Source organism: Aquarana catesbeiana, linkage group LG01 (genome assembly GCF_042186555.1).
Source record: "Aquarana catesbeiana isolate 2022-GZ linkage group LG01, ASM4218655v1, whole genome shotgun sequence".
Lineage (NCBI taxonomy): Eukaryota > Metazoa > Chordata > Amphibia > Anura > Ranidae > Aquarana > Aquarana catesbeiana.
The window spans coordinates 156,755,289-156,780,910 of NC_133324.1; the positions used below are offsets into that span (position 1 = coordinate 156,755,289).

Consider the following 25,622-nt stretch of genomic DNA (forward strand, 5'->3'; position numbering starts at 1 on the left):
GCAGTTTCCATGTTTTATCTAAATTAGTTGGCATTGTTGCACATTGCATTTTTATTACAGCTTAGGTCCTGTGTTTACAGTCTTTGAACTTGTGTTTATGGCATCAGCTTAATATGCCTCTGAGATTATTCAGAATTCATTGAATTGACCTCCTTCTGACCTGCTTTGAAGCAGGTTTTGCATCTTCATAGACTTGTATGGGAATGCGACACCCATCCTCTGTAAACAAAAGCCCATACAGGCCCTCAGAAAAACCCATGGAAAGAGGTAAAGTATGAGAATCGGCACTCTGGAATCCATCCATATACTTTATTTGAATAAAACCAAGTAAGCATGGACCTAGATCAGGATTTAAATACAAGGAAAAATTTCAATGCAAAAATTATTAGAGAGCTAGGAATGAATAAAGGCACTTTATCTGTCAATTTGCAGACTGTAGTACCTTATGTTATAAAGTTGACTTAAAAACAGATCCACATCATACCTGTAATTCATTCCAGCCGGGATTTTAGTTTTTAAATTAAAAATCCACCAAACTTCCCTCTAGGAGCTTATGGTGAATGACTTTCACATAATGCCCCCCCCCCCCCCCAGGTGGATTGTTCACTTTCTCCAGGCCATGTGCAACCCACATATTGTAGATTGCATGAAGTGCATTCCACATTATACACTACATTGGAAGAAATACAGTAAATGTAATGTCGCAGATAAAAATTCCTTCCTTGTTGAACAGGACCGCACTGTTTTAGATTTTTTAGTATGTCTTCTACAGAAACTACATGCATTTACACCACAGGCATAAGAGCCCTTCGTTTTTAACCACGTCCTCTCTGGGCCTTTGGAAAGAAACAGACTAGGTGATAAGGGTTTTTTCCTTGAGGGCTGGAGAATCTACATCCATTCCTGACGAATGGAGAGAGATCCCCATCTGTGGACAAAATAGATAAATGGGTTGCACTATGAGGCCTCTTAGGACACGAGTAGGGGAGTATTTTCATGGAGCATCTTATCAAAGTGATAAAGGACTGTCGAATGCTTCAAAGCATTTTAAACATGTACATCTTGGTGACATGTCCTCTTTCACTTTCTATGGCCTGGAGGGAGGAATCCACTTGGGAGAGGATGACATTCACTGTAAGCTCCGAAAGAGGGAAGTTTGGTGGATTTTTAATTTAAAAACTAGAATCCCAGCTGGAATGAATTACAGGTATGATGTGGATCTGTTTTTATGGCAACTTTGTAACATAAGGTACTATACATCTGTCACTTTGCAGTGGTCACTGAAGTTCCTATATTTATTCCTATCTCTCTAATAATTTTTGCAATTGCATTTTTCCTTGTATTGAAATCCTGGTCTAGGTCCATGCTTACTGAATGGTTTTAATTGATAATTCTTAAATTATAGAATTTAAATTTTATAACATTCTCTTTCTTTGATATATATTAGTGTTTGTGTATCACATATGTTTTTATATGTTTGTGTGACATATATCCATTCCCAGAGAATCTTTTTGGCAGCAGGTGATTCTCATTTACTACAAATTACATCAATTAACGAATGGAAGTGGTTCCAGTCACTTTGTTTTCTCATTTATCTGTATTGTTCATTATGGTGACCAGGCTGTGAACAAGGCTATCCGGGGAAACATGTCAGATGTTACCTTGTATTTGGTTTTATGCAAATAAAGTATATGGATGGATTACAGAGTGCCTTTTCTCTTAATTTACCTCTATCAAAGTCTTTATGACGAGGGGGAAGACGTCTGAACCTGAACACCTGGAGTGGGAATACCAGTGACCAACCATCACAACTGGCGTTTCTCACAGTCAGAGCGGTGCTTTTTGTGTGTACTCAGAAATACCCAATTCCATTCTTTTGTCTTGGGAAAAAAAAAAATCACCAGTTAAATGAACTCTTCTCTTTAATAAATATACTACATTTGTCAGTAACATGCATACAACAAACCTCAGACAATTTCCTTGCAATACTGTGATTCATAAAAAAAATACAGCACATATTCTGCTATTATAACATTTAAATATAGTTATGCTAATAAACTATTCCATCACCTTGAGATGTATTAGATTACTCTCCTATTTAAAATCAAAGATCAGTCTGTAATAATTAAAATTCATTATGTATCCCTTTCCAAAAATGCATAGCACACATCCTAAAGTAGATCTCTAATGGAAGAAGTATAGGGAATGCCATGCCTAACCTACTAAAAATGTTTAATACCCGTCCGTTACAATTGCCCACTTTGATTCATTAACCCAGAACAAGTATTCAGATCAAGGTGGTTAGAGTAAAACCACAACCTCTGATTGACAGGTCTATTCCAGTTCAGTGGCACAGTGTTCTAAATGTAAGGGAACCAGTGTGACAACCAGGCCACTAGAATATTTAGTGTGTTAATTTGTTTAGAGGGGGGGGGGGGATGGGGTTATTGCTGTGTCCCTGTTAGAGATTTCTCAACACTGTCAGGACGGAATGTAAGGGCCCTTTCACACTGGGGCGGGGGCGGTGTCTGCGGTAAAGCGCCGCTATTGTAAGCGGCGCTTTACCGTCGGTATTCGGCCGCTAGCGGGGCGGTTTTACCCCCGCTAGCGGCCAAGAGAGGGTTAAAAACCACCGCAAAGCCCATTGATTTCAATGGGCAGGAGCGGTATACACTCCTTCACTGCTCCGAAGATGCTGCTAGCAGGACTTTTTTTACCGTCCTGCTAGCGCACCGCTCCAGTGTGAAAGCCCTCGGGGCTTTCACACTGGAGACAAAGCAGCGTCACTTTCGGGTCGGTTTGCAGGCACTATTATTAGTGCAATAGCGCCTGCAAACCGCCCCAGTGTGAAAGGGCCCTAAGGGAAAATCTCTGCAACCAGAAAACAGACAAAAACAAAAATATTTTTATGCGTCTGAAACTTAGAACTTCTGAAAATGCTCTTCTTTGTGTGTGCGTCTTTTTGTCCTGGTGATAATAAATACTGGAAGTGAGGAAAAATCTCCCCAATAGTGTGAGAAATAAAGAAATATAATTCTGGCATAAATGTGTAACCCTTTCCCATTCTTAAAAAAACAAAAAAATAGGATTAAAACTTTACTATAACTAATTTGAAAAATAGCCTAAAGGCCGGATCAGCAATTTGTGGACAATGTATCCCTGTTTTCCCAGCTGCCAGGTAAAGAGCTACAGTACCTTATGTTAAAGTGGATGTAAACCTGATTCATGAAATTTGACCTGGACACACATCTGTAGTGTTTACTCATCACTCTCCATAGCCCTAAGTCCCATGTCTTTCTGATACTCCAATTCTTCTGTTATCAGCATGAGAACTTCTGACAAGTTCTCCGACCACCGAGATAAAACCAGTTCAAAATTTGTGTAGGGGTCGGTGCTATAAATAGATTAGCAGAGAGCTTGTCTTGTCACGGCACAGCTCGTAAAGTATCTTAATTTCTCTGCTTATTTGGAGGGGGGGGGGGGTGTGCGCCTTTCCTTCAATCAGCTGTCACACAGTGTATGCCAAGACTCCACTCCTAATGCTGAATGCGGAAGTAAAAATTCTAACACAATGTTAGAATTCTAAAGAGTATAGCAAGCTGAAGACAGCAGATATGCATGTGAAACTTATGTAGGGAGATTTGTCTCATCCCTGTGCATCATCTGAGGTTGTTCACTTCACTGGGTATATGTAAGGGTGTACATCCATTTTAAGGCAGCTGCTGCACAGGACTGTGGAAGCTGCCTAGTAGTATTCTATGTGGATTGACAGAAAATGGAATTGTTGAAGGCACTCCAGAACCAGTCAGATGCTGTATGGTAAGATATTTATTTCGCTATACCACCATCTCAGACAGCTCTCCAAAATTTCTGTTTTTATTAACTGGGAATCTGACTCAGCCTGCATTCTCCCTGGTTCCAGTTGGCCTGCTCACCATTTTTTTTTTGTATTGTTTTTTCACATCTATAAAAAGGCAACAGTGCCTGCAGGAAATAAATGGATAGAAAAGTAAGAAACAGGGATTGAGAACCTCTTATGTATTATTAGGTCAACATGTTTTGTCTCATGTTAGAAAACCCTTGAAACGTGAACAGATGAACTAAGTCTTGTGAACACCAATAGGTCTATTTATAAAGCAGTGTATGTGACTTTTACCAAACATTTAAAACACATGGAATTAGAAGATTCTCCACCATTGGATGTTTGGTAAAAGCCACATTTCTCTGCTTAATAAACTAACCCATAAGGGTGTATATACATACTGCTGCAAAATGAGTGCTCACTAACTTACATTCCCTCAGGATGATCATGTTGAATACAAACCATGGAAGTTCCTTAGGGTTGGTACACACTGAATGCATTTAAAATTTAGCTTTAATAGTGATTGTAAGGTCTTGTTTTTTTTTTTCTTAAAAATAACAATCATGTTATACTTACCTGCTCTTTGCAGGGGTTTTGCACAGAGCAGTCTAGATCCTCCACTTCTTGGGTCCCTCTTCGGTGATACTGGCCCCTCCCTCCTGTTGAGTGCCCTCACAGCAAGCAGCTTGCTATGGGGGCACCCGTGCTGAGCCACAGCTCCCTGTGTCCATTCGGACATGGAGCCGTGGCCTGGCCCCTTTCTCTTGCGATTGGATGACTGCCTTTGACAGCAGCGGGAGCCAATGGTGCCTTGCTGCTGTCTCAGCCAATGAGGAGGGGAGTCCCAGGCAGCTGAGTGTCTCGTGCAACATCACTGGATAGAGATGGGGCTCAGCAAAGTATTAGGGGGGCTGCTGTACACAGAAGGCTTTTAATCCTAATGCATTATGATAAAGAAACCTTCTGACCTTACAATCACTTTAATTTTTAGCTCTGTAAAATGCGCATATAAAAAAGGAGGATCTTTTGCAGTCAGTTTGGGGAAAAAAAATTAAAAATGTCCTGCATACTGCATTTTTGGTATATTAGCCTGCATCTTGGCACTGACACTAACAGACATGAAATCTTTAAAGTAAATTTATTTAAAAAGCATTTCAATCAAAAACATGTTAGGACGTGTGTTTTAGATTTAAGTTATTCTAACTGCATCCTATTGATCAAAATGTCTACCATACGCATTGGGAGTCCAGCTACCTACATACAACTCTCTTTGAGAGAGAGAATGAATTGTAAGTATGTAACAAGAACTAAACAAATGTCTCTGCCCTAAAAAAAAAAATAATCATCTGTAGCTGTAATTTATTTTGGTCTGGTTATATACTGCTGCCTACAGAAGGTTGGGACACCAGCAAACAGACAAATCTAAAGCCTGTACACTGTATAACCCTTCATGTGTACACAGCATGCCTCAGTTTTGTGAGCAAACAGTAAAGGTAAGGTGAAAATACCACAAGGTGAAAAAAAAAGTTACCACCTAGGACACCAGTAAAAAAAATAAATAAAAAAAATATATAAACAAAACCCACCTCTTGCTGGGTTGAGGAGATTTATATGGGGGCTGGCTCATGTTTGTATTTGTCAGTGTCCCAACCTCCCATAGGCAGAATAACCAAACTGTTTTTGAATGAATTCCGTCAATGGACAATATAGAGAAAAAAATTTTTTTTTTTTTTTATAGATGCAAGACAAGTTTAAAAAAAGTAAAATAAAGGTTTGCCGTGCAAAAAAAATTATTAATATGGTAAGAATTAGTAAAAAGTGACCACGCACGCCGAAACCATGAGGTGGTTGGATCGGTTTCTGGGAACGGTACTTTTGTACATACGCTGGATTTTATCATTTTTATTGTGAGTTACTAGCATTGCCTTGTTTTTAATAAATACAATATACAGTTTTACACTATGTGAATATTCCTAATTCATCTTTCATGTATGTCACGATGGAACTATCCCTAACTAAGAGTTATGATATTGCCTTAATCAGCATAAGAGGAAAGAAGCACTGGATTTCCATTCTTGATTTATATACAGCGCTTTCAACTCTTATAACTTGGAGTCCATTGTTTCTGGTAAGAAGGCACTTTTTACCTTCGGCGGAGGTGCACTTAGGTGATTTACCTACAGATTCGTCACGTACATCTATGTTGGATGCACATAATGGGGGTTTCCATTCAGCAGAATCTGCAAATCTAACTCTGTTATGAGACATCACAACAAACTGTTGTACAGGACTCATTTTTTTTGTCACATTTTATATATTCTTATCATATTCTTTTATTAGCGTGGTAAACATTTATTTTATATTTGCTATTCACAATTGTATCCAATTGTTTTTAAAACAGGGCAACCTTTATATCTGCAAGGTTTACTTTTATTAGTAATGCCCATAAATGTGTGGTTTCTGACAGCACTCACATTTTACTTGGGTTGGCAGATCAAACTTGACATTACAGGACAAGTGCATTAAGCTGGCTAAGGCTGGCCATACATGGATCCTTTTTTTTTCCCCAATCAGCCGGTGAGCTGATCAAAAACAACTGAACGGATTCCACCATCCACACAAGTGAGGTGGATGGAGGAATCCTCCCTGCTATGGTATTGTATTCTGACAGTGGGGACTCTTCTGCAGGCAGAATACATTGATCAGCGCTCCAGCCTACTGACATTTCAGTTTGTCAGTTTTCTCTGCAGCATCAATCGAGGGTAACATTTGCAAAAAGCATGTTAGAGAGATCATTAAATTTCTATGGAACAGGAAATGCCATAGATGTATTGAAATTTGGTCGGTCCCTGCTGATCTGACTGAATTTTGATCAATCTATATATGGCCAGCTTAATTATGGTCTAAGGCAGTGATTCATAAACAGTGTGCCGTGACACACTAGCGTTTCTGCGTGAGATTTGCAAGTTTTGAAAAATATTTAAAATTGCTAGCATTTTGAAACCTTGAACATATTGAAAAGTAAAATGGTAAATCAATGTCGCAAAAGCTGAAAAGTAACATCTAAAAACGCAGTCTCTGTCATTCATTGGTTCCTTTCGTAACACGAGACTTGTGCGAGATCTCGATCGCTCTAATTATATTATAATAATAGAGAATGCTCTATTCCAACTTTGAATGTTAACCACTTCAGCTCCGGAAGGATTTGCCCCCTTCCTGACCAGACAATTTTTTTGCGATATGGCACTCCGTCACTTTAACTGACAATTGTGTGGTCGTATGACATTGTACCCAAACAAAATTGATGTCCTTTTTTCCCCACAAATAGAGCTTTCTTTTTGTGGTATTTGATAACCTCTGCGATTTTAATTTTTTGTGCTATAAACGAAAAAAAAAGCAATGTTGTTGACTTTTTGCTATAATAAATATCCCGCCTAAAAATATAAAAAAAAAAACTATTTTCTTTCTCAGTTTAGGCCGATATGTATTCTTCTACATATTTTTGGTAAAATCGCAATAAGCGTATATTGATTGGTTTGCGCAAAAGTTATAGCGTTTACAAAATAGGGGATAGATTTATGGCATTTTTATTTATTTATTTTTTAACTAGTAATGGTGGCGATCTGCGATTTTTATTGGGACTGCGATATTGCGGCGGACAGATTGGACACTTTTTTGGGACCAATGACATTTATACGGTGATGAGAGCTAAAAATAGCCACCGATTACTGTATAAATGTCACTTGCAGGGAAGGGGTTAACACTAGGGGGAGATCAAGGGGTTAAACGTGTGTCCTAGAAAGTGATTCTAACTGTGGGGGGATGGGACTGCCTGAAGGAGGAGACTGATCGCTGTTCATACTTAGTATGAACAACAGATGTGTCTCCTCACCCCTGACAGAACGGAGATCTGTCTGTTTACATTGACAGACCTCCATTCTGCTTCTCTTAGGAGCGATCGCGGGTGCCTGGCGAATATCGCGGCCGCCTGGCGATTATCATGGCAGCCAGCATGTGCATCGGCCCTGTCATCGCACCGCAGGCAACGAGCGCCCTCTAGTGGTCTTAAAGCGGCCAACTTATACCTATGGTGATTTGCACAGGCGAGCTAACCTGCCACAGTATAACTGTGTACAGTATAGTGGTTAAATATTTTCAGGTGTGCCATGAAAATTTTTAGATGTTTGTGGCGCTCCGCAAGACAAAAAAAATTGAGAAACACTGGTCTAAGTAATGGTATTGTTGAAAACAGAGCAGTCAAACCACAGCTGGCCCAGTCTGCATGTAAAGAATGAGATTTAAAAAAAAAAAATTGCATAGAAATCTCTCTTTTTCAGCAGCGTTAAAGGATATTTGGTATAAAAGCTCCAAAATAAAAATAAAAATTAAGATTTAAGGAGCTGTGGGAAGAAAAACCTCTTAGGGCTTATTCCGGTTTTCGGTATTCCGGTTTGTCTGCACTTAAAAAACAAAGGTCTCCATAAGGGCATGCAGAAAACAAAAGTTTTCTATATGCCCTGGTCACACTATAAGAGTGGAGCGGTGTGGAAAAATGCATTTTTCCTCACTGCACTAGAACACTCCTGAAGTCTGTCATATTGTGCATTTCTATGCATAGAAATTATTGAACCCTCACTATGCAACATTTCAATAAGGTTAAAAAGAATGTAGAAAAAGTAAACAGTGACCAGCATTTTTAAAATGCAAGGCGCCGCCTCCCACTGCCCGCACAGAATAGACAGCTGCCCATACAAGAAAAGGCTAATTTTTCAGTGTGATTGAGCCCTTATACATCTACTTCTCATGTAACATCTCAAGCGCTTAAAAAAAAAATCCAAAATGTCTAAGGCAGGTCATAAAAGCCGTGATGCTGAATCTTGGTAACAAGATCATTCTCCGATTTGGCCAGAAAAGCAAGAATTGATTGTGCAGAACTAAAACAAGAACAAAATCACCTCTAGTGCCACTAAGATCTTGAAATCGAACTGTAAATTCATCACATTCTCAGTTTAGGTCTGATTTACCTACTGATATACACAAGCAGGTAATAAAAAAAACAAAAAGAGCCGTAATAAGAAATAGACATTAAAGAAGAATTCCAGCCTCAACTATTCTTAAAAATGCTCCCCCTCCCCCCAATCCTTATGCTAATTTGTGTAGAAAACTTATGTATATAGTTACCTATTCTTACATTTTTTTTCTGCCAGTAAATACCTTATACAGACCACTTCCTGTTTCTTGTCTGGTAAAAAGCCTAGGCTTATGACATCATGCACAGCTCTCTCTCTCACTCTGGTGAGAGTTTGCCAGAAGGGGGGGGGGGATGAGTCATAGGAGGGGCAATGAGAGCTGCAGGGCTGCAGAGCTGGAGTTGTGTAGATCCAGGAAGTGAACAGGCTGCAGCTTCATCTGCCCAGTTAAAATGGATGCAGCCAGACTCAGTGGAGGGAGATTTTTGCAGTATATTTGGCAAGTACAGAATCACAGTATATATAAAATAATATGCAAAGTGGTGGGGAGGAAGCTTCAGAATGGCAAAGATGTTTTATTACAAATTATGTGAGCAGACTGCAGTTCCTCTTTAAGCTCTTATGAAGGAATACCACTGGATCATGTGTTGGCTTAACTTTTTAAATTTTAGGATGAAATAAACTCTCTGAAGATTTGATCTGGTGCCTCTTTTTCCCTTAAACCCCTTGGATTTGATCTCAAGTGCCCCCTATAGGTCCTAGTGTCCGTGAGCTGCCAAACAGCACCCTTGTACTCTTCAGTATACTTTCTCTCTCTCTCTACATGCTGATCTAATGATTTCAGTGCTTTGTAACTTACCTGAAACAAATATGTAACAGGCGATGCTAGATACAAATTAGAACACGCTTAACAAATGAAAGACCCACTATAACAAAAACAAAATGGCTTATGTGAGCCACTTAGACTCAAATTCTGGCCAACCACAAGCACATTAAATAGGTTTAGTAAAGTTTCCTAACATTAAGCCAAATGGTCCAAATAACCAAGTCTAGGTTCACATTAGTGTAGTTCTGCATACTACGTTAAGAGTTAATAGCACCCCTGCACATTTTCTTTAAAGCACTAGGTTTTGTGTGCGGCTGCGGGAATGTGTGCAATTTCCATACATTTCCACACTAATGTGAACCTAGCCTAAAACACACTGCAAATGGACGGCATTTACCAAATACGCTATATGCAAATTTCAACAATTTTTTTCATTGTAATCTCTGGAGTAATATCCAAACTGAATGTTAACTAAAGTGATGCATTTTATTTATCACAAGCATAACCCTTGTCCTTACACACAGTCTGTGTGAGCCACTACTAGCACCATCGCTTGTTGAGTGTTTATGTATTCAGTGACATAAAAAGTACAGTATCTAACAGCATAAGCTTTCCATATTTGCCCATTCACACATGCACACACACGCACGCCACACATAAGCCCAGGCACATAAAGGTCACCAAATAATACAAAGTTGTTGACATACATTTACTGTAATATACAGTAGTAATACATTCTGTCCTGCTGGACCTTGTCACTAAAAATGGACAGGTCCAGCAGAAATTAGTCACCTTCAAGCCTCAAATTTTCTTCGTATGGCTCAGATCTCGAACGAAAGATTAAAAAAAAAGGATTCACTATCCGTACTTGGTGAGAGGGGAAAACAAAATTTAGAACGTGAGTGCAAGAACTGCTAGTCGAAGATGATGTCTTTATAAGAGCATCTCTTACAGTCAATTAAAAAGACAAAAAACAAAAATAAAAAAAACACTATCTTTACGAGCAATCAGCAGTTAGGTCTTCTCCCTCTGAGGTAATGAAGATTAAGCTCACGACAGTGATTTCATACAATATTTACCCTGAGAATACAGAGAAAACATTGACACAAGACAGGGTGCTGCTGAACCATGTGTGCTCTAGCTGTTGCAGCTTTCTGTCTCCAACTTGGTCCATGTTAAGGTTACAGATATAAAGTCACCAAATTATGCCACTATTAAATACTGATGATAAAACAAACCAAAAAGGCTGGTGGAGAAAAGGCAAGCTGCAATCCACCATGTCAAAAATGATAAAAGTCCTCGGAAGAGGAGTGGAGTGAAAATGTTCTTTAAGCCCCCTAGCGCCACTGTAATTTGGGTGATTGTTGCCTTCATCTTTTCTTCGGGGCATGGCTGTTCAGTAGAACCCAAATTCGACCCTTGTGATGCCTCCATAGGAGGGTCATAGATGCCCCATGAATGATTACCTAAAAAACATTTTAAAAGCAAAGATTGAAGTATTGCGAAGACAAATACCACCAAGAAAAAAATGTATTACATTTGTAACATTACTACCGATGGCTTAGTTTACTTAAAGTAGACTCAGGCTCTGCACGTGAAGATATGCTATCAGTTAATCTAGAATTGTTAACTGTGCCCAAGCAGTACCCTGAAAGATTTAACTTTTGTCCTGAATTTCTCTTAAAATAACATTGCACTATACTTGCCTATATCCTTAAAGCTGTTTATCTGTGGCGTGAGACTACTCCGGGAAAGAACCTGTGCGAGTTCAGCTGAACGTGCACAATTTCACTTCCGCATGTCAGTCCTGATTTCGGCTGCGATTTCAGAGACATCTGTGCAGGTTTCTGCACAGATGTCAATGTAAATTGCAGCCCGAAATCACACAAAGCAGTACAGAAACTACTTTTTGAAATCAGTGCAGCTCCGCAGATGCGACGTCGCATCGTTTACGACAGTGCCATTGACGGCAGTTGCCGCCAATTTCACATGCAATTTGACATGTCAAATCGCATGTCAAAACGCTCCAGTGTGAACCAGGGCTAAGAAGCAAAGCCCTGCCTCTACCATGAACAACAAGGATTAGTATGTGGAGAAAAGGTTAGCTGCAGGGAGTGTATAGGTAATACTGGTGACTAGTTCTTTGCCCTCTGCTTGCCTCTTTTTGAACAGTTCAGTTATGTGGACTTTTTAATGATCTTTGATTGTTTTTATTCCTAATTATCTTAATTTTTTTGCACTAATTTTAAAAATAATACATTGTTGTTGTATCTACAATCGTACGAATAGCGCCTTAAAATTATAGCACACCTATTTAGGGAGAAATAAAACGTTTGGGCTGGAGATGCACTTCAAAATTATTTAATAAAATACAGCTGGAGCTGTATGAGAGGTTAGTTTTGTTCCTGTTATTTTTTTGTGCCTGGAAAAAAAGCATGCAATTTTCTCCTGCCTCTACTGCCTCTCTCACACTCCCCCTTACCATCACTAGCTGAATTACAGTTTCTCTGCCTGCTTGTCTATCTCAGATGTAGCAACTAAAGGTCAGGACTACAAAGTCCAAGCACAGTCATGGGTGATAATACAAACCAAATTCCAAAAAAGTTGGGATGCTGTGGAAAAGTCTTAAATCTCATAAACCAATATTTTATTTACAATAAAAAATAGAAAACATATCAAATGTTTAGACTGAGAAAATGTATAATTTTAAGAAAAAGGTAATCATTTTGAAATTCATCACAGCTAACAAAAAAGTAAGTAGTACTAACTAGGAACAGTTGGAAGAACATTTTGTAATGAATTAGGTTAATTGGCAACAGGTCAGTAATACAACTGGGTATAAAAAGAACAATTTGGAAAGTCAGAGTGTCTCAGAAGAAAAGATGGGCAGACGTTACCAAATCTGTGAAAAGCTGCATCTAAAATTTGTCACAATTTCAGAATAATGTTCCTTAATGTAAAATTGCAAAGACTTTACATATATCATCATCTACAGTAAATAATATCAGCAAAAGATTCCCAGAATCTGGAGAAATCCCTGAGCAAGGGACAAGGCTGAAAAGCTTTATTGGATGCCTGTGATTTTCTGCCCGCAGACAGCACTGCATTAAAAACAGGCATGATTCTGTGATGGATATCACTGCATGGGCTCAGGAAGACTTCCAAAAACACTGTCTGCACACAGCTCGCCATGCCTTCCAAAAATGCAAGTCAAGCTCTAACATGCAAGAAGAAGCCATATCTGAACATGATCTAGAAATGCCACTGTCTTCTCTGGGCCATTTAAAATGGTCTGTTGCAAAGTTGAAAACTGATCTATGTTTAGGACAAATGGAAATTTGACATTGTTTTTGGCAACCATGGGTACCACTATCCTCTGAACTAAAGAGGAGAGGGGCCTTCTGGCTTTTTATCAGCGCTCAGTTCAAAACTGCATCTCTGATGGTATGGGGTGCATATGGAATTGGCAGCTTGCACATCAGAAAAGGTCCCATTAATGTGTGTGTATATATGTATATACATATACACACAGGTTTTAGAGCAGCATCTAAACAACATCTTTTCAGGAAAGGCTCTGCATATTTTAGCAAGACAACGCTACCCTGCAAACTGCATCTATGACAACAGCAAGGTTTTGTAGTAGAATCTGCGTTCTTAACCGGCCTGCCTGCAATCCAGATCTTTCACCAATTTAAAATATTTGGCACATCTTGAAACAAAAAATATCACATAGAAGACCAAGGACTGTTTTGGGAGAGAAATGTTGCCCATTCTTTCCTGATATAGCATTCTAACTGCTATATCAGGAAAGAATGGGGCAACATTTCTCTCCCAAAACTCCAGCAACCGGTCTCCTCAGTTCCCAGATGTTTACAGAATTTTGTTAAAAGAAGAGGGGATGCTACACTGTGGTAAATATGGCCTTGTCCCAACTTTGCTGCCATCAATTTCAAAATTACCTTATTTTTTTTCTTAAAACGGTACACTTTTTTTTAAACATTTGATAGGTTTTCTATTTTCTATTGTGAATAAATTGTGAGTTTATGAGATTTGCATTCTGTTTTTATGTAGATTTTACACAACGTCCCAACTTTTTTGGAATTGGGGTTGCAAATAAACCTAACTACGGTAAACTATATTTACTCTTGAAATCTGTTAGCTTTTTACCTTTGCAGTGCTGGCAGTACACAATTCCATTATTGTCCTGTGGCAATCACAATGTAGTCAGAATGGGCACATTGTGTGTATTAAATAGTGAACTGAAATATCTGTGACTAATTACTGCATCTTTCTGTCATGTAATGCCACCTAATTTACCCAATTCTGGATTTTACAAAATCATTGGCAGTCAGATTTAACAGACTTATGTTTTAAAGACAGATTTCCAAGTGAGACTGCATCCTGTTACAAGATTTTGTGCAATCTCCCTCATATCAAAGATGTGTGGGTAAGACTGCTGGGAGCTTACATGGCCACAGAACATACTAGCCTGTAGGTTCGCACACAGTCAGAATCTGGACCAATGAAAATTCTAGTAAATAAACTCATCCAGCTAGCATGGCAACCATGTAATTAATGAGCGTTGTGTAACCCGGTGTGCACCTGCATAAGTCAATCTGTTACCGTACCAGTATACATCAATATTTGTCAGATAATGCCTACCTAGTGATTTTAGAAGCAGGGTTGTGTGAAGGAGCATCACCAGAGGTGCCACGTATTGCAGTGCAATAACACAAAGGTAATAAAATACTTGAGCCACCTGAAAACAAAGCATTAATTACTCAGTATGTTAACATAATAACTTGACCAGAAAGAAAAAGAAAACAAAAGCACACCTTTTTTTTAAGTGCATTAATTATATTGACACAATGAATGTTTTAATTATAAAATCAGAGCTTCCTGAAATGTCTAAGTAATCAGCACTTAAGGGTAGACAAATGCGTTTGATGCATTTTGCAGAAATGCCAGGGAATTTTTTTTAACATGAGTTCCTATGGAACACATTCACATCAATGCATTTTTGTGCCTCTGCGTTTTTGGAAAGGGTCGGGGAATTTTATTTCCCGCAAAATGCAGGGTTTTGCATGTAATAGACTTTAATGGACCCGCATCCAAAACACAAGTACCACATTTTTACCGTGATTTTCGTGTTGCGATTTTTTTTTTTTTTTTTTTTTAGCTGTGCATTCACTGTATATAACTGGTTGCTAAGGAGGAGGCGGGGAAGCCCCCTGACAGCTCATGGCTCATCGGTTGTTAAAGTGTAAGTTCACTATTACAGAAAAATCTATAAGGTGAACTTACACAGATGCCCCTCCTCGTCCCCCCTCCCCCAGTCCCGCTGACATGGACCGCCGCTATCTCCAGTTCTAGGCCCCGGTATATCCGCGTCAGTAGCCCGGGGCTTAGAAATCCTCTCTCCTTCCTGGAGTCTTCTCCATAGCTGAGAGGACGGGCTATGCGGCTGCTGATTGGTCGGCACTGACCAATTAGAATGCTCCAAACGTCCCTCCTGAAGAGGGATATTTGGGACATTCAGCTGAGAGGATTTCTAAGCCCCGGGCTCCTGATGCGGATATACCAGGCTTAGAACCGGAGATACCAGCGGTCTAGGTCAGCGGGACTGGCACCTGTGTAAGTTCACCTTACAGAGTTTTCTGTAAAGGTGAACTTACCCTTTAAGGACGCGGCGGCCGGCTTCCTGGCCACCTCTTTAGCAACCAGCTATATATACAGTGTAAAAAAAAAATAGAAAAAAAAAACGCAAATTGTGGTAAAATAACACGTGTCTAAAAACGCGGCAAGCACCGCACAAAGCACTGCCGAAACGCTTAAAAGCAACATGCAGAGATGTGAATCGAGCCTTAGGAACGATCAAGATAGTACAGGATTCCAAATTATCATCAACAATATTTGGTTGTACAGAGGTTATTCAGACACAGATCGTCATTTATCATCTAATTATGTTCAGACAGTGTGCAATAAACATGCTCACCATTTTTTGTAATTCTTTAGTACTTATTCTCCCAGCTTCCTTCTTCATTTGATCCACACATTTCTGGGCCAAATTTAAATAAGCTTGCAAGTGATGTCTCATCATCATCAATCTTAAACCGCAGAGCAGAATGATGATCCAAAGTCGAACTGTATCAAAGGTGTCCTCAGTCATCCTGTTAATACAAAGCGGATTGCTTAAAAACGCTAAATTAATAAAAATATTTTTAAATAACTTATACAAAGTATCAGTCTCTAAGGTAAGTGATATATTTGGGGAATATAGAGTGACCCACTGAATCGGAGCAGACAAAACCATCTTTCTACCGTTTACCAATCATTTGAAGTATTTTCAAAGCCATTAACCACTTAAGCTCCGGAAGATATTTTCCCCCTTCATTTAATGACCAGGCCATTCTTTGCTATTCAGCACTGTGCTATTTTAACTGGTAATTGTGCGGGTATGCAATGCTGTACCCAAACGAAAATTATATCATTTTTTTCACACAAATAGCACTTTCTTTTGGTGCCATTTGATCACCATTGGGTTTATGTTTTGTAATATAAAAACAAAAGCATTTAAAAAAAAAAAAAAAAAAAAAAAACAATATTTTTTTTACTTTCTACCTGTTCTTGATAAAAAGACAAAGCAAAAACAATAAGTGTATATTGATGGGTTTTGCATGAAAGTTATAGCACCTACAACCTATGGTATATACACTGGAATTTTTCTTTTTTTTTTTCTTTATACCACTAATGGCAGCGATCAGCAACTTATAATGGGAGGTGGGGCAATCTGACACTAACTGATGTTGGAGGGAACTGACTGCCACTGACATCACCAGTGACATTAATACAGGAATCAGAGATAATACTACACACTGTACTAATAGCACTTGCTGGGAAGGGGTTAACATCTAGGGCAATCAAGGGGTTAAATGTGTGCCTATGTGTACTGATTGCTGCTTTTACTAAAGATCTCTGTTTCTCATGAGAAACAGACAGAGCCCTCCCTCGGTACAGAGCTCTGTGTTGTTTACCAACACAGAGCTCTGGGCTGTGATTGCACACAGCCAATAATTGGCCGGGATTTGCTGACAGACTCCCGCTATGTACAATCACAGTAAGTGCCGGGCGGGGGGTGCGTCCTAAATGCGAAAGTAGGCAGTGGTGTACCAGTACGTTGCTTTGCCTACAGTAAGTAAAGGCGGGCGGGTGGTCGCCAAATGGTTAAACTATAGTGATGTTATAACAAACAACATATCTACTCCATTTATTTTCATACAATTGTAGTTTTAGTGTCTTTCACATGTAAAGTTACAGCAGCATTCACACGGGTTTGCTAAAGGTATAAATTGAGAAATGTTCAACCTGACTAATCAACATTTTGTTTATAATAATATTTTCACAATACTCCAATTATTAAATAGTAATTGTTTGTTTTAGACAACATATCTAGGAGACCTGAATGATACATCTCAGAAATGCTACAGTTTTAATTTTCATACTGCTGTCCTTTTTTTGTTTGCTACATTAGGAAATAATAGGGTTTGGACAGAAGACCCCAGCAGCAATAAAGGGGCACATTTATTTGCTGTGATCATAATGTATCCCCCACAATGTCAACAGTTGCAGGCTTTAACTTTGTAGAAGTCACATTACCACATTACTAATGTCAAAATGTCTAAATATATTACCAAAGCAGAAAGATCAAGGAATACCAAGTCTTTAGGTTTCTTTAGATTTAAAGTGTGACTAAACCCTGGACCCTGCATTCACTATATCTGGTCCCCCACAGTACACAGAACATGGAAATGCAATTATTTTAGAAAATATAAACTGCTAAATCCCTTTTCTCATCAGCAGTCTAGTGACTTTTATCAGTTCCTAGTAAAGCTTGTGGGAGGAGTTTTCCTACTGCACTGAGCTGTCCTATCAGGATCCAGGACCCCTGACCTTCTGCCTGGACAGTGCTAATTGGCCCTGTGCTGATCACATGCACTCTGTTCTGGAGTCAGTGAAAGAAGGGGAGTATCTGTGCATACAGAATCAATCAGCCTTTTTACAAAATGCTGAGGATTATTAACCCCTTAGGTTTCACAGTGAGTATAACAAGTATGCTTTACAGCATATTCTGATTTTACTGTTGTGGGTTTAGTAACAATTTAATATGTATAATAAAGCACAATATCAAACATTATACAAAATTCACTCACAGTGGTACACTTTCCTTGCCCAAGGGTGGATTCAGAATGTAATCTTTGGTTATAGGTTTCACCCATAGCAAAACCATTAAAAGAGGAGACAAGAAGTTTATATGTAGCAAAAATCTGAAAAAAAAAAAAAATATGCATTATATAGCAGGCTTTTCAAAGAAATGAAGACCATGGTACGCACGTATGTCTGGTGGGGACAACGACTAGCTCGAAAGATTGTGAAGGAGGGAAAGGCTGGATAACAAAAATCACCAGAGTGTGGCTGTTTTTTTAAATATATGCTATTAACAAAATGGCATCTGAATAACTGAATCTGTTTTGATATTAGCCACCAACTTGGCACATGTTTAAGAAAAAGGGGGAGAACATTTGGGATGACATCAGTGAGCCGAGGAGTCTACATTGTCTAAAGAAAAAGGCCAACTATAGCAACTATTTTTCATACAATTGCCCATCAGACAAAAAAACATTACAATGATTTCAGAAGAAAAAGGTTGCTGAACGGTGCACATGGAGGAAGCTGTCAACTTAGAGTATAGTAGGGTATACATGTTGGAAATGTAATGGAAACCATGAGACAATATCTGACTGTTCATTTGCTTCAACCACTTAAGTACCAGGCTGTATATACCCACACATTACAAGGACATTTTTCAATTTTCAGTGCTGTGATAGTTTGACTGATGATTACTCTGTCATTTAACACTGTATCCAGGTGAATTTTTATTTCATTTTCTTTAGACAGATAAAACTAAAGGATCCCCACTGGATTTTTTTCTATAAAAACGTGGGGTTCTCTTTACATTTAACCCATATTTCGTTACCTTTGAAAAGAACTCTCCCACAACCAATGGTTGTTAGTGGCACTTTAAACCCCCTCTGAGCTTTAACGAAAAAACAATCCCACAATCACGGATTGTCAGCAGCACTTTAACCCCCCCCCCCACTCAAGGTAAAAAAAAAAAAAAAAAAAAAAGATTTAATCTTCACTGGTGACCAGTGGCACTTTTAAGACCCCTGCCTTCACCTTCGATCTGCTAGAACTCCTTCCTGCTGTGATTAAAAACATTCAGCCTATTCACAAGGAAGGGGAGCTTTCTCCATTGTGATTGGACTGAATGTTTGTAAACACTACTAGTGTTTCTACTTATGATGGCTGCGACTGGTTAACAGCGATCACAAAGTATAGGTCCATTTCTGATTGGCTCTGTTCATTGAGACTGTGATCTGAACTTTTCAGTGGCAGCTCAGATGACAGCCATTCAAGGTCACACTAGCCAACCAAGTGTGTTACCTGAAGTACTAGAAATACATGCTACTGTGGAATGAGTTTGGAATACCTCCACCATCAAAGCCTATTAATGAAAATATACAAGGGTTTTACATGTGCAGGCACTGGGTTCAGGCAGGTCTTACCTAGCTTTTTTTTTTAAATATACAGCATGAATGACATGTGCAGTGTTCAAGGGTCCCACAGCGGAGGTACTGCTGATCAGGAAGTGAAGCTATGGCTTTTGATCTGCACAGACTTCTGATATCTAAGAAGGCTGTGCTACATATGCACTGCTTGAAAAATGTTTACAGTTCTTACTGTGTCATGGTTTCTTTTGTATAGTTTAGGGCATCAAGGTGCATCTGAGCCAGTCGTAAACCAGGAAATGTCAGGAACGCTCCAATGAGAGAACATAAAACTGCCAGAAGTAACTTGAATGTAAATTTTGACACCGGACCTCTGGAAAAAAAAAAAAACCATCAAAGTTGAATCACCAAATGTGGGGGTATATACTGTGTACATACAAGTGTTAAATTTAGTTGACAAACTAAAATGGCATTTTAGTCAAAACACTATGACTAAACCAAAATTGAATAGATATCACAACGGCTAAAACTGTCTATAGTGCATGTTCAAACCTTAATACCACAATTAATAACATATTATTAGTATTTTACTCCAGGAGTATATAATGTTCTAATGAAATAACCAAACCCATCAGATTTTAGTCGACTAAAATGTACTGGGTATTTTAGTCGACTAAAATGAAAACAACTCAGATGACTAAAATAAAATTACATTTTACTCAAAAGACTATGACTAAATCAAAATTTGATATACAGTGGGGGAAAAAAGTATTTAGTCAGCCACCAATTGTGCAAGTTCTCCCACTTAAAAAGATGAGAGGGACCTGTAATTGTCATCATAGGTATACCTCAACTATGAGAGACAAAATGTGGAAACAAATCCAGACAATCACATTGTCTGATTTTTGAAAGAATTTATTTGCAAATTATGGTGGAAAATAAGTATTTAGTCAATATCAAAAGTTCACCTCAATACTTTGTTTTATATCCTTTGTTGGCAATGACAGAGGTCAAACGTTTTCTGTAAGTCCTCACAAGGTTGTCACACACTGTTGCTGGTATGTTGGCCCATTCCTCCATGCAGATCTCCTCTAGAGCAGTGATGTTTTGGGGCTGTCGCTGAGCAACACAGACTTTCAACTCCCTCCAAAGGTTTTCTATGGGGTTGAGATCTGTAGACTGGCTAGGCCACTCCAGGACCTTGAAATGCTTCTTACGAAGCCACTCCTTCGTTGCCCGGGCAGTGTGTTTGGGAGTGGAGGACAGAGGAGCCTCTTAAAAAAGAAGATACAGGTCTGTGAGAGCCAAAAATCTTGCTTGTTTGTAGGTGACCAAATACTTATTTTCCACCATAATTTGCAAATAAATTATTTCAAAAATCAGACAATGTGATTGTCTGGATTTGTTTCCACATTTTGTCTCTCATAGTTGAGGTATACCTATGATGACAATTGCAGGCCTCTCTCATCTTTTTAAGTGGGAGAACTTGCACAATTGGTGGCTGACTAAATACTTTTTTGCCCCACTGTAAAAATTAACACTGGTACATTATATACAGTCAGGTCCATACATATTGGGACAATATTAGAATTGTCACAATTCTAAATCTTTTTGGCTCTATACACCACCACAATGGATTTGAAATGAAACCAACTGCAGACTTTCAGCTTTAATTTATGGGTATTTACATCTAAATCAGGTGAACAGTGTAGGAATTACAACAGTTTGTATATGTGCCTCCCACTTTTTAAGGGACTAAAAGTAATGGGACAATTGGCTGCTCAGCTTTTCCATGGCCAGGTGTGTGTTATTCCCTCATTATCCCATTTACAAGGAGCAGATAAAAGGTCCAGAGTTCATTTCAAGTGTGCTATTTGCATTTGGAATCTGTTGCTGTCAACTCTCAATATGAGATCCAAAGAGCTGTCACTATCCGTGAAGCAAGCCATCATTAGGCTGAAAAAAACAAAACAAACCCATCAGAGAGATAGCAAAAACATTAGGTGTGGCCAAATCAACTGTTTGGAACATCCTTAAAAAGAAAGCACGCACCGGTGAGCTCCCGGAAGACCACGGAAAACAACTGTGGTGGATGACCGAAGAATTCTTTCCCTGGTGAAGAAAACACCCTTCACAACAGTTGGCCAGATCAAGAACACTCTCCAGGAGGTAGGTGTATGTGTGTCAAAGTCAACAATCAGGAGAAGACGTCACCAGAGTGAATACAAGTGGTTCAGCACAAGATGTAAACCATTGGTGAGCCTCAAAAACAGGAAGGCCAGATAAGAGTTTGCCAAACAACATCTAAAAAAGCCTTCACAGTTCTGGAACAACATCCTATGGACAGATGAGACCAAGATCAACTTGTACCAGAGTGATGGGAAGAGAAGACTTTGGAGAAGGAAAGAAACTGCTCATGATCCAAAGCATACCACCTCATCAGTGAAGCATGGTGGTGGTAGTGTCATGGCGTGGGCATGTATGGCTGCCAATGGAACTGGTTCTCTTGTATTTATTGATGATGTGACTGCTGACAAAGCAGCAGGATGAATTCTGAAGTGTTTGGAGCAATAATATCTGCTCATATTCAGCAAAATGCTTCAGAACTCATTGGACGGCACTTCACAGTGCAGATGGACAATGACCCGAAGCATACTGCAAAAGCAACCAAAGACTTTTTTAAGGGAAAGAAGTGGAATGTTATGCAATGGCCAAGTCAATCACCTGACCTGAATCTGATTGAGCATGCATTTCACTTGCTGAAGACAAAACTGAAGGGAAAATGCCCCAAGAAAAAGCACAAACTGAAGACAGTTACAGTAGAGGCCTGGCAGAGCATCACCAGGGATGAAACTCAGTGTCTGGTGATGTCTATACGTTCCAGACTTCAGGCTGTAATTGAATGCAAAGGATTTGCAACCAAGTATTAAAAAGTGAAAGTTTGATGGATGATTGTTAATCTGTCCCATTAATTTTGGTCCCTTAAATAGTGGGAGGCACATATACAAACTGTTGTAATTCCCACACCGTTCACCTGATTTGGATGTAAATACCCTCAAATTAAAGCTGCAGTGAAAGCACATCTTGTTCGTTTCATTTCAAATCCATTGTGGTGGTGTAGAGAGCCAAAAAGATTAGATTTTTTTTCATCATACTTACCTGTAAAATCCTTTTCTTTGAGTACATCATGGGACACAGAGTTGGTCTAATATTCATTACCTACTGGGATGTCCCAGAGCAATAGCCTTGAGGGAGGGAGACACCCTGCCAAACAATAGCCATCAGACCTTATACGGTACACTGTGGCCGAAAGCCCAGGCCTCGGCTTCTCGAACATAAACTTGATAAAATTTTGTGAACGTATGCACTGAAGACCAGATAGCAGCCTTACAAATCTGAGCCACAGATACCTGATGGCGAAAAGCCCAGGAGGTTCCTACACCCCTAGTAGAATAAGTTCTCACCCTAAAAAGGGAGGACCTTTACGTTTCAGACCATAGACCTGAATGACCAATTGATGGACCCAATTGGCAATGGAAGCTTTGGAAGCTGCCTGCCCCTTCTTGGATCCTTTTGGACAAACAAAAAAGAAGTCCGATTCTCAGATCTCCGAAGATCTAGACAAATAAACCATGAGTGCGCGGATAACGTACAAAGAATGCAGTTATCTGTCTTCCGCCGAATGAGGCTGAAAGGAAAAAAAGAATGCAAAATAATGTCCTGATTTAAATGAAAGGCTGAAGGACTTTTGGCAAAAAGGATGGAACAGGTCGTAACACGACCATGTCGTAGTGAAGGCTCAAGTATGGTTCCCCACCAACTCCGACACCCTTCTAGCCGAGGTGATGGCCATCAGGAAGGCTAGCTTGCGTGACAGCAAGTCTAATGGAATTTTCTTGATAGGCTCAAATGGTTGTTTCTCACAGGCAGCACCAAGTTCAAGTCTCAAGGACACATAGGTGACCTAATAGGGGGAAGCAAACGAGTTGCCCCCTGCATAAAGGTTCGGACCAGCAAATGGGAGACTAAAGGCCTTTGGAAGAATGCTGACAGGGCCGAAATCTAACCTTTGATTGTTCTCAAAGCCAATCTGATTTCCACAGCTGACTGTAGAAAAATAGGATTTTTATAACAGCTTACCTGTGAAATCCTTTTCTTTGAAGTACATCATGGGACACAGAGCCAGTAATCACTATGTGGGTTATAGGCCACCTTCAGGTGATGGACACTGGCACACTCTAAGACAGGAAGTCCACTCCCTATATAACCCCTCCCACTACAAAGCAATACACATGTATACCAGAAAGAAGGGAGGGGCCTCTGTGTCCCGTGATGTACTTCAAAGAAAAGGATTTTACAGGTAAGCTGTTATAAAAATTCTATTTTCTTAATCGCACATCACGGGACACAGAGCCATAGTAATTACTGTGTGGGATGTTCCAGAGCAATGCCAACTGAAGGGAGGGAGACACAACAAAATTAGGGCACCATGAGATTAGAGGATTTATACTGCAGCTTGCAGTACACCGCGCCCAAAGGCAATATCCTTCTGATTTTTACATCTACCTGATAGAATCTGGTAAATGTATGGACTGAAGACCAAGTTGCGGCCTTGCAGATTGAGCCATGGAGGCTTGGTGATGCACTGCCCACGAAGCACTAACAGCCCTTGTGGAGTGTGCTTTGATTTGAAAAGGTGGAATCTTCCTCTTTAAACCATAAGCTTAAACAATTGCTTGTCGAATCCATTTAGAAATAGTAGATTTTGATGCTGCCTGTCCTCTTTTAGGACCTTCAGGCAATACAAACAAAACATCCATTTTTAGAATCTGAGCAGTCGCCTTCAAGTAGACTTTGACTGCTCTCACCACATCAAGAGAATGTAGTGACTTTTCTTCCGTAGAACCTGGTTCTGGAAAAAATGAAGGTAGAACAATATCTTGGTTTAAATGAAAACTTGACACTACCTTCGGTAGAAAGTTAGGAGGAGGACGCAATACTACCTTATGCTTATGAATAATTAAATATGGCTCTTTACAAGAAAGAGCAGTCAACTCTGATACCCTTCTTGCAGGAGATATGGCTACCAGAAAAACTAGTTTCCTTGTCAAAAGGACCAAAGGAATATGTCGTATCGGCTCAAAAGGCTGTTTCTGTAATGCTGACAGAACTAAATTCAAGTCCCAAGGGTTCAGGGGTGACGTAACCTGTAAGATTAAGTCGTGTTACTCCCTGAATAAAGCTACGAACCAAAGAATGCGAAGCAAGTGGTCGCTGAAATAATACCGATAAGGCCAAGACCTGGCCTTTGATAGTGCTCAAGGCCAGCTTCATTTCTAATGCCGCGTACACACGAGCGGAATTTCCGTTGGAAAAATCTTGGATGGTTTTTCCAACGGAATTCCGCTCAAGCTTGGCTTGCATACACACGGTCACACAAAAGTTCGCTGAACATTCGCTGAACATTCGACCGTCAAGAACTCGGTGACGTACAACACTACGACGAGCCGAGAAAATGAAGTTCAATGCTTGCGAGCATGCGTCAAATTGTTTCCGAGCATGCGTAGGAATTTTGCCCATCTGAATTGGTACAGACGATCAGAATTTCAGAACGGAAACTTTTTTCGACCGAAAAATTGAGCACATGCTCTCAATCTTTTGCTGGCTGGAATTCTGCAAGCAAAAGTCCGATGGAGCATACACACAGTCGCATTCAACGGACTTTTGCTGGGGGAATTTCCACTCGTGTGTACGGGGCATAACCCCATTTGCAGAAAGGATTCTACCTATGACGTACTTCTGGGGTGCCAACCCCTAGATTCACACCAGGAGACATATGCCTTCCACACTCTATAATATATGATTCTGGAGGCCGGATTCCTTGCATTAACCAAGGTAGATACCACTGAACCTGACAGCACACGCTTCTTCAGAATGCGAGTCTCAATAACCAAAGCGTTAAATTTAGCGTTTGTAAGGTAGGATGGAATACCGGACCTTGCGAGAGAAGGTCTGGACGTGATGGTAGGGTCCATGGGTCTCTACTACCATCTTTATGATCTCAAACCAAGATCTCCTGGGCCACAAGAATCACCGACTTCCCTTCCTGCTTGATCCTGCAAAGAAGTCGTGGAAGCAGCAGAACAGGAGGAAATGCATAAATCAGTGAAAACTGATTCCACGGGAATTCAAAGGCATCTGTTCTGCAAGCTAGCGGATCTTTTGTTCTTGACACAAAGTTGTCGATCTTTTTGTTGAACCTGGACGCAAAGAGATCTACGTCCGGAATCCCCCATTTTGACATATTGTCAGGAAGATATCGGGGTGAAGAGACAATTCTCCCGGGAACAACTGCTGGTGACTCAAGTAGTCCACCTGCCAATTCTCTATTCCTG

The 25,622-nt window shown here is 39.7% G+C and overlaps 1 protein-coding gene and 1 long non-coding RNA gene across 4 annotated transcripts in view; one reads left to right on the forward strand and one right to left on the reverse strand.

The window, feature by feature from the left end:
* LOC141135988 (uncharacterized) overlaps nucleotides 1-25,622 on the forward strand; it is a 450,576-nt gene that overhangs the window by 392,978 nt on the left and 31,976 nt on the right. The gene's annotated exons all lie outside the window — the stretch shown is intronic.
* TMEM161B (transmembrane protein 161B) overlaps nucleotides 10,354-25,622 on the reverse strand; it is a 73,299-nt gene continuing 58,030 nt past the window's right edge. For both annotated transcript variants that reach the window (XM_073624472.1, XM_073624473.1), the window contains exons 9-13: nucleotides 19,460-19,600; nucleotides 17,869-17,982; nucleotides 15,654-15,828; nucleotides 14,321-14,417; nucleotides 10,354-11,124 (exon numbers count right to left, since the gene is read on the reverse strand). In XM_073624472.1, the coding sequence (XP_073480573.1) occupies nucleotides 10,862-11,124; nucleotides 14,321-14,417; nucleotides 15,654-15,828; nucleotides 17,869-17,982; nucleotides 19,460-19,600 (790 nt within the window). In that variant the 3' untranslated portion in view covers nucleotides 10,354-10,861. The remainder of the gene's footprint in view (nucleotides 11,125-14,320; nucleotides 14,418-15,653; nucleotides 15,829-17,868; nucleotides 17,983-19,459; nucleotides 19,601-25,622) is intronic.